Source organism: Pelodiscus sinensis, chromosome 3 (genome assembly GCF_052426305.1).
Source record: "Pelodiscus sinensis isolate ZL-2025 chromosome 3, ASM5242630v1, whole genome shotgun sequence".
NCBI lineage: Eukaryota > Metazoa > Chordata > Testudines > Trionychidae > Pelodiscus > Pelodiscus sinensis.
Genome location: NC_143054.1, coordinates 32,683,208 through 32,693,066, shown reverse-complemented (window position 1 = coordinate 32,693,066; position 9,859 = coordinate 32,683,208). Strand labels below are relative to the sequence as shown.

Below are 9,859 nucleotides of genomic sequence, written 5' to 3'. Positions count from 1 at the left end.
TTTGACTGTTTCTCCTACTATTGGTTTAAGGATGGCAGACAGGGCAACACGAGTAAAGGGGTGATGCCTTGATTGCATGGAGGAAGTTTGGGGAAGAGAACAAGAGAAAGAAGGGATAAAATAGCCAATATGCAAACACAAGAATGAGAATTCAGTACTTATCTTTTAAATTGATTTTGTTGCTTTGCCAAAAATATATAGTGCGTGTTTTGAAAAGCTTGTAGTGTTAAAGCGCCACCTTCAGTCCCTTAGAAGCACGGAGAGCAGATGCCCAGAGGATGCACCTCAGTCCCTAGCTAGGACATGAGCTCACCCAGACTGGCTGCACTAGGCAGTGGAAAATAATGGCACCAGATTCACAGCCACTATCCCATGTTCTCTAGCAAAATAAATTGCTTTGCTTTCTAATAGCCAGCCCAGGAGGAGAGGGTGAAAGCATTAATACAACCCATCGTAAATGACCCATGCAAGTCATTTTTAATATATGTATATTAAGATTAAGCTCCCAGCCTCTTCCAATCCCACACCTCCCCCACTGAAACCGTAAGAAGGGGAGGGGGCGAAGGTGGGGGACTTCAATAAAGGCAGAGGGGAGGAGTCAGTGGGAGGAGCCGGGCTTACACTATTGGCTGGCCCGGGGAGTGATGTCACCCATATGAAACCCTGATAACTAGTTCGGAGAGGACCCGGCCGCAACTTTTGCAGAAGGGGGCGTGTGATCTAGTGGGAGCTCGGGTCCGAGCGGCTGCTGCTGCTGCAGGGGGAGGGGAAAGAGCCAGCCGAGCCGGAGAGAGCCCTGCGGGTGCCTGGTGCCAGGGGAGCAGGAGCGGCGGTACGAGCGGCGAAGGGAAGGGAAGGGAAGGCGCAGGCGGGGAAGGCAACCCGCACGCTGGGCTCCACCTTGTGCCTCCTGTGAGGGCTCGTGCGGCGGGGCAGAGAAAGGGCTGGCACACACAAAGAGACCGCTCCCAGCCCGGCATGGTGCAGCAAGCGGAAAGTACAGAGACTGAAAGCAACCTGCCCAGGGAGGCGATGGACACCGAAGAGGGCGAGTTTATGGCATGCAGCCCGGTGGCTTTGGATGAGAGCGACCCGGACTGGTGCAAAACGGCGTCCGGGCACATTAAGAGACCGATGAATGCCTTCATGGTGTGGTCTAAGATCGAGCGGAGAAAAATCATGGAGCAGTCTCCGGACATGCACAACGCGGAGATCTCCAAGCGGCTGGGCAAGCGGTGGAAAATGCTGAAGGACAGCGAGAAGATCCCCTTCATCCGGGAGGCGGAGAGACTGAGGCTCAAACACATGGCCGATTACCCCGACTACAAATACCGACCCAGGAAAAAGCCCAAAATGGACCCATCGGCCAAGCCCAGTGCCAGCCACAGCCCGGAGAAAAACGCCCCCACCAGCAGCAGCAGCAAAAGCGCCAAGAGCTCCAGTAAGAAATGTAGCAAGCCGAAGTCCTCCTCCTCCTCTCCCGCCAAGCCCGGGGCTAAAGCCACCCACCCCGGGGACTACGCGGGAGAGGACTATGTCTACGGCCCCCTGAAAGTGAGCAGCAAACCGGTCAAGTGCGTCTTCATGGACGAGGAGGACGAAGAGGAGGAGGAGGACGACGAGCTGCAGCTGAGGATCAAGCAAGAGACGGAGGAGGAGGACGAGGAAGACGAGCAGCAGCAGCAGCAGAGGCGATATAACGTGGCCAAAGTCCCGGCCAGCCCCACCTTGAGCTCCTCGGCAGAGTCCACCGAGGGGGCCAGCCTGTACGAAGAGGTCCGGGGCAGCGCGGCTTCGCACGGGAGCAGCGGCAGCAATAGACTGTACTACAACTTCAAGAACATCACCAAGCAGAGCCCGCAGCAACAGCCCAGCCTCTCCCCGGCTTCCTCCAGGTCCATCTCCACCTCCTCCTCCAGCAGCGAGGAGACGGACGACCTGATGTTCGACTTGAGCTTGAATTTCTCCCAGCACCCTCACGTCGCCTCGGAGCTGGGCGGCAGCTCCGCTTCGGGGAACCTGTCTCTGTCCCTGGTGGATAAAGATTTGGATTCGTTCAGCGAGGGCAGCTTGGGCTCTCACTTCGAGTTCCCCGATTACTGCACCCCGGAGCTGAGCGAAATGATTGCAGGGGACTGGCTGGAGGCGAACTTTTCCGACTTGGTCTTCACTTACTGAGCCGCGGGAAGGCGTGTCGCTCATTGAGAACAACAGTGCAGAGAAATCGGAACGGAAAGATGATGCTGGCGGCGATATGATGGAAGCGGTGGAGTAAAAAATGAAATAATCAAATGTCTTGTTTTTTTCTCTTTTTTTAAGTCTCAAAGTTAGTTCCAAATCGAGCCCGGAGTTATGAATTTGTTTTTAATTTGGTGATCGCAACAACAACAAAAAGGCATGGGGGACTGGGGGAAAAATGATACAGAAGTCGATGTTCGAAGCTTGTCGGTCTGTGATTGAAGTCTGGAAGATGGTCTGCAAAGAAGTCTTTTGGCAGCACAACTGTTACTCAAGGGGGTTTGTGGATTTTTTTCCCGTGAGAGATCTTAAAGAACTGTTCTGATTTTTTTTCTGAAAGGGACCATTGCAACTTTTTGGAGGGAGAAAACTGATGTCTTCTATGCATCCGATTCTTAACAAAGCTGCAGGGAGCTTGAAAAAATGCAGACTGTACAAACGCTTACAAAAAGAAAAAACTGTGAACTGACTTAAGATCAGAGTTTACTTTTCAGATCAAATTGTCTATGGTTTTACAAATGTGATTTCTACTTGCCAACTTTTTTTTTGTAACTTGTTCCCTTATACCTCCTTGATTGAATACCAGACAGCCTAGACCTCAGTACAAAAAGGTATTGAAACATTTTTGATACATAACAGACCTCAGTCTTTTTTAAAAATTAATATATTTTCAGGCGTATTTTTGTACAGTGAAAAGGGAACATTCTTGCTGTGTTTTTTCAGTAAGACTTTTCAGGCACTTCTTCCCTTTTATTTTTTTTTCTGTTTTTAGCATGCAAGTTTGTTGGTACGTTACGTCCTGGTTTTAAAAGGATTAAAATTTTAAAAATAATCCTTGCATCTAAAGGCCTTGTGGTTTAAAACAAAAAAGAAACTTTTTGTACAGCTATAGTTCAGATTTGTTCAATATTTGTAGGTAAAGATTTATTGAAAATGGTGATATAGACCTCAGAGCTGTTATCTTAGTTTAAAAGATTGTATATGTACTGTACTATAGTAGGACTTTATGTATCTCATACGCTGTGATATGTGGATGGGGCCCCAGATGGAAGGTATGAAACTGGATTCTCGATTTTTAGCAAAAAAAGGCACATAGTTAAAAAAAAGTTTCTCATTTTGTGCAATATAATCTAAAGTACAGACCATCTGCATATTTTGTAGCAAATGATGGCAAAAGCAGACTTGTGCACTGTCAACATCATTGCCTTTTTTTTATGCTGAAAGTCTGTATCTTGACAATTTTAATAAATCAGCTGGAACTGATAGAAACTCGTATCGCTATTAGTGTCTGTAGAAGTAACGCTGGCGATGCCCTGAACCCACGCCCCACCCGCGGAGCTGGAGGCGGCTGGGTCTGTGTGCAGCTAGGGGGGAAGAATGGGAGATTGCTTTAGCGCTGCGTTTCTGGGCCCCGCCCCACTCCTGCTTTCCAGGTTCCGCCAGCCTAGAAAGGGAGCCCGAGAGTGGCTGCTCCCAGAAAGATGGGCTGGGGGCAGGGGCGGAGAACGTGATTCCAGGCGCGCTTGAATGCTAGGCTCTCTGCCGCTTTACCTGCCTTCTGTCCAGCTGCATCTCTGCTCGCCAAAGGGGCCCATCGCCGCGGCTAGTGGAGGGGCCCTTGGCTGGGGGCGGGGGGCTGTGGCCCTCTCCCGGGCGGGCGCGGGTAGGAGTGCCTTCAAGCTGCGCTGCGAGCGCCTAGGAGGTGGGGAATGGCTCTGGCTCCGCTCCCTTCCCCCAATGGCAGTGCTCGGCTGCGGAGCACAGCGTCGGGGAGCGCAGCTTGCTCGGCCGGGGCGGGGGATTCTTCCTCGGGATGGCGGGGAGGGGTCTGCGCTGGCTCCCGGGCGAGGGGGCCCTCCCACGTCGGCTGTGCTGTGCGCAGGACTCGGCTGGCTGGGCGCGGAGGGGGTGTGTCCGGCCATGTGCGGCTGCTTCCCGCCTCCCCCTGCATCCCTTCCAAGGGGCAGGCGAGGCGGGGGAGCTGCTGGATCGCTGCCCTCTCGCTCCTGTGCAGCGCTCCCCTCCCTGCCGAGCTCGCCGGGCCGGAGCGATTTGCCCCCAGCCCACCCTCTCCCCGCCTCTTTCCTCCTAGAGCTGCTTGGTCGGGCCCCGTAGTGTCACCCTGCCCAGAGGGTGCTGCTGCCGCCTCGGCAGCGCCACGGCGCTAACCTCCGCCCCGCCCTACCGGCAGCTGGCGAACCCAGGGGATCCGCTCCAGTTCCCTCTCGGCTGCAGTTGCCCGAGAGTTGGGGCGTGGGAAGGGCGGATGGGAGCGGCTGCTGCAGACAAGCTGACTTTGTAAATGTGCATTTTTCCCCCTTAGAAGCCGTCAGATTTCAGTTTTACACTTTGAAAGAACTGCTGATGGCACTGAACAGACTGGCCAGGTGCGATGGTGTTTCTCCAGAAGTTTTAGTTTTATCTGATAGGCGTTGGTTCATTCTTTATCCACTAATAAATGATCCAGCTGTTTACAAGGACAATTCACTGTGCTGGTAATTTTGGTGGCAACCCACCGCTACAGGCTTTCAGACTTGCTGAAAATGAAAATCCTGCATACATATTTGTAAGGCATAATAAAACATAGCAGTTAAACCTGCATGCATGTTATGTTTAATCAAAGACAATTCTTAGGCATTTAAGTGGTGAAATATCTACTTTAGGTTAGTTAAATAATCTGGTAGTTAAATGATTAATATAATCTGATCTCTTTCATAATAATAATACAGTAGTATTTTTTTTAACAAAAGGCACTCATGATTCTAAATGAAAGCTGGCATACATCTTTGCTATCAGAGATACAGCATATCTGGGAACCTAAATTTGTCTTGCATTGTGACAATAAATTATGGGAAAAAAAAATTTTCAAACAAAAGTACAATATACAAAATATCTTTGGCAATGGATAGTCCTCAATAAAACAGATTTTCTTAAATTTTCAGGGTTTTTTTCCTCAAATGACTAGTATGTTCTTTATAATTACTTAGCAATTAGGTTATAAACAAATGACATTTATCTCTTCTAAGGCAAAAAATAAAATAAAAATGTAAGTGCTCTATAGCCTCACCATTAGCTGTCCTAGTGTTGAAAACCAGTTCATGTTCATGGATGAGGATTATAACATTAGATCATTTCCCAATCTTAAAAACTGAGCCAAAATTCTCTTAGCAATTCTTTCAGCTATCATGAGAGGGTGTGGCAATTTCTTCCACTCCCTTCTTTCTGATACGCATCCTTGGTTATTAAAATGATAGGCAGTATAATTGAACATTTGTGTTTTGCAAATGTTCATTGAGTTATGTCTGAATGACGGTCAAATCTAAACTGGGATTTAATTTGTAATAAGATCTATGTTTCAGCTTACAAAAATCTTGATGTATTTTTGGAGGAAATGTTTAAAATTACCATTACAAAATATGAATCAAGACTAACTAATTTGAAATACCCAAGTATAGAGCAGTCAGGCAGATTTTAAAGAGCAACAGGTTTACTTTAGACAAAGGAAAAAAATACCCTGACAAAAGCGTGTGGGCTTTTGGGAGTGAACTGTAAAACAATATGTAAAATTAATATGCATTATATAGGGGAACAGGATATATTTTTCCCAAGAAGTTTAACTTTCCATCCATTAGAGTGATTAATTTTGCATATTGTCCAAGGAAAAAGAATATTCTAATTAAACTATGATACTTTTAGGATCAAAATTTGCTCCATGTTGAAATCAATACCTGGGAGGTAGCCATGTAGCCATTAAAGATCACTACATCAACTAAGTTATTCTATTTTATGTGGCTATGTTCCTGGTCAAACTGAATTTTTAGGCCCAGTTTTTTCCTTTTACGTTATATGATTCTTGTTAGCTTCCCTCTTGGAGAAATCTTTGAATTCCATGCTTAGTGCCTCCCACTTACTTCCTTAATTGTTGCCCCTTTTTCATTTGGCCTCTGTGATACTTTTCTATCAATAAGCAGACATAGGGGAATAAAAGAAGAAAACTCATTTTTTTCCAGTTGGAAAAAAAATAACTTTCTTTACAACATATAGGATCTCACTTCAGTTTCAGACCTAAATAAAAGGTGGTGGTATTTTTCAGATTTTGAAAATGAATATTTTTGGAAACTTCAATTGACATTTCCCCTTTCGATTACTTTCTTTTGTTCACTTTCTCAACTCTAAAAGTACTAACTCATTGTAAATTGTTTGATTCCTTTAAAAGGGCAATATTTTTCAAGTTTAACAGGAAGACATAGTCAAAACGTTTTTTAAATATCTAAATAACATGGTCTAAAGTACAGGCATTCACATCCACCCAGGCTAAACTTCCCCAAAGATAAGAGTCTATTGAATGTGGTTTACATGTGTGTCTTGCTTTTTCACTCACCCACGTGTAAATCAAGGGCAACTCTAGAGTTACTCTAGTGTAAAACTGTTGTGAGGTCAGAGTCAGGGCCATATCGTTTTCAGTTATTTGATACTCCACATTCCTTTTCTCTCTACCCTTGCCAGATCATCATATTTGATGGCCTGGTGTGAGCTTAAACCTGCACCTCTTAGAAAAAAATCACCTTGAGCTTAATGAGAGTTTTTTGCCTAAAGAAGGATGTGCAGGATTGGACTTTAATTCCTCCTGTTTTTTGTTTCTTTTTAAATTTTTTTGGAAAACAGCCCTTTTTCTAAATTCCCCTTAATCTTAATTTATGATAATGACCAGAAAGAAACTCCCTCCCTATACAGAGTTGCCTTAGATTTCAACTATTCAATTTTATTCCTTTTATTTCTTTTCCCCTAAATTTCAGGCTGAGATTTTTAAAATTTATTATTTTTTTACACACTACCTGTATCAATTAACTGCCTAATTAGTTTTATCTTCTCTACATGGATGCAGTGAATTTGTAAGAGAATTTCACACGCAAGTAGTTTTTTAGTGAGTTTAAAGTAAATAGAGTTTTAAAGACCTATTTTTATATTCAATATAAAGCACAAATGTGCAGAAAGTGTAGAATGACTTACAAAAAAGGAAAACAAAATTTGTATTTCATGTATAAAAGTAATACCTTCCTTGGGTAGATTTTCTCTTAGGAAATCCAATACTTATGCCAGTGCAAAGATAGGGATATTTTAAAAACTTTTAGAAGATTATGGTGGACAGCAGTTTCAAAGCAATGACTTCTATATATAAAAGTAAACCCCTGAAGCAATACGGTCAAAAAGGGGTGAGTGGTTTTCAATGATGAATAATCAACCTGGAAGTGTGAGAATGGAGGTTCCAGTGCTTATTATTTAATCAAACTTTTTTGGGGGCTTAGATATTATATCTGGATTTTCTGTGCAGTGAAATCTTGCAGAGTGAATGAACATGAGGAAATTAAGATGGATTTGACTATCATGGTATTACATAATAATAATATTCACCTCTCACAGAAAATCAAGACACAGTGATTTACCATCTGAGGAAATTTGATTAAATAATAAATACTATTCCAGGAGCACCTATTATCACATTTGATTTTGTTTCCATCTTCCTGTGTATCTCCAAAACCAACTTGCCTCAACTCCTGGGTGCACCAGGGAGAAGAGTTATATGCCATTGTTAGTTGATTTGCAATTTCTATCTGGTTTTGCTCTTGTATATATGTTGGAGTTTTGGAGTCTCTACATAAATGCTGTGATACTTTTTTTTTTCTTTTTTTGATGGGCTGTTTTAAAATGGAGGCCTATTTTTCCAGTGTGGGACTTTTGATGGTTACAACATTTCAAAGATGTTGTGTGATGGCCACAGGTGGGGAAGATTGAATGTTTTAGAGCCGTTTTTCAGCATGACACTTTTAAAATATGTAATCTGAAAGACTTTTCAAAGGTCACATGAAATTAATTTTCATAGACACTCCAGGTCTGGGGGAAAAAGCTGAAAAGTACTTTTGTTTAGAAGTCTGAGTGATGGTGGGGGGGAACCTTTACTTAAGGTTTTTGCATGCCAGTGCACGGCCTATTGCTATGAGACAGAAGAGGGTAAGCCTGCTTGAGGCAATGCACTGGAGGACAAAGTGTTTTCTAGCACTAGAAAAAGAAAATGCATGGCAAAGTTTTGTCTTCTAGTAGACTATATAGCATGCAGAGTTTAGTATGTGTCAAACAGTGTATGACATTGCTGTATCAAAGTTGTAAAATTAAGCATTATTTATTGAAAACTATGTATTTTTTTTTGTAAAAACCTGATCACTTAGAGGATTAATAACAGTGACTTTGTGCTAGTGCTACAATCTTAACCAGCTTCTTTACTACAGTACTTGATATGCAGTGTTAATGCTCAGGGTTGAAAACAGTCCACTCCAATGTCTTTTTTTGCAAGAGTTTTTAAATAAAGGAACAACATAATACAATTGTTCAAAAGACTCTAATAAAATTGTGTGATCAATCTTCATATGTGTTTTTATGTGGATTTTTTCCAGTTTTGTATTTGCTAAATGCAATTCAATTATTGCTGGGGCTCCATTCTTCATTCTGTGGGCACCCAATACTTCTAGTAAATGGAATGTTGTGTCTTTCTTTCAAAGCCAACATGGCACACAATCCTGACCAGGGTAACATGTGCTGACAGAGAATGCTGTTCTGTGCACATCCAAGAGACAGTGAAGTGAAGAGAAAATTATCTTCTTTCCCTCTCTCTCTCTTTTTTTTCTTTGTTACAACTTTGGATAAAAACCAAAGTGTTTTATGTAAACCTTTCAGATATGTTTTAAAGTAGAACATGAAAGAAAGAAATAAGATGGATTAAATACCAGCAAACCCCGTTTCTCTGTCTTTTTCTACAGTTTACAGTCTATATGTATTTTGGCATAGAAATAAATCATTCTGTATTAAGATTTTAGATATGAAAATGTTTTTATGAAAATCTGTAATTGATTCATGGAACTATAATAAGGTGTTTGAATGTGTTTATGTGGTGAGATTTTGTTGTATATTAAATATGGTTTTATAGAAATGTTTGTGTTATATTGTAACAAATTCAAAATGCACAATTAGCAGAAGCCATCTGTTGCTAAAATTCAACATCCAGAGGTCTTATATGTACATATTTTATCATTCATCAAAGGACAAACAAGACTTGTATTGGGTTAACTTTTGTTTAATATGTATATCTTCAAAGATTGACTTAGATATGTAAATATAAACCTGAAAACTTTGTTGTATCCACATCTTGATGTATGGCGGGTTGTAGCTTCCTGCATGAAGGAAAAGATCAGAAGCTCTTTGAGCATTCACTGGTGGTTTGGGTGGTTTGTTTTGTTTTGTCTTTGTATAGCATCTATAACAATGGGGTTCTGTTCCATGACACTAACTTAATAGCTATGATAATGCTAATTAATTAGTAAAGGATCGTGCTCCTCCTGAAATCAACAATAGAAAAGTCAGTGAGAGCAGATTAGAGCTTCCAAATCTGAGAATAGATTCTTATCTGTACAATTGATTAATCAAATAAAGAGTTCCTTAGACATTCTGGAGCATTAGAACATCTTGAATAGGGAAAAAAACCCACTGGTTAGCTGTCTTACTTCCTAAGGCTGCTTACTCAAGAAATAATAATGCCAGTCTAGCTTTCCAAGTACTGTATATGGAGAAC

At 42.5% G+C, this 9,859-nt stretch overlaps 1 protein-coding gene across 1 annotated transcript; it reads left to right on the top strand.

The window, feature by feature from the left end:
* The first annotated feature begins 677 nt into the window (after window positions 1-677).
* SOX11 (SRY-box transcription factor 11) lies at window positions 678-9,421 on the top strand. The gene has a single exon (XM_075923536.2). It carries the CDS (start codon window positions 979-981, stop codon window positions 2,176-2,178), a length of 1,200 nt encoding a protein of 399 aa, XP_075779651.1. The 5' UTR covers window positions 678-978; the 3' UTR covers window positions 2,179-9,421.
* The last annotated feature ends 438 nt before the right edge of the window (window positions 9,422-9,859 follow it).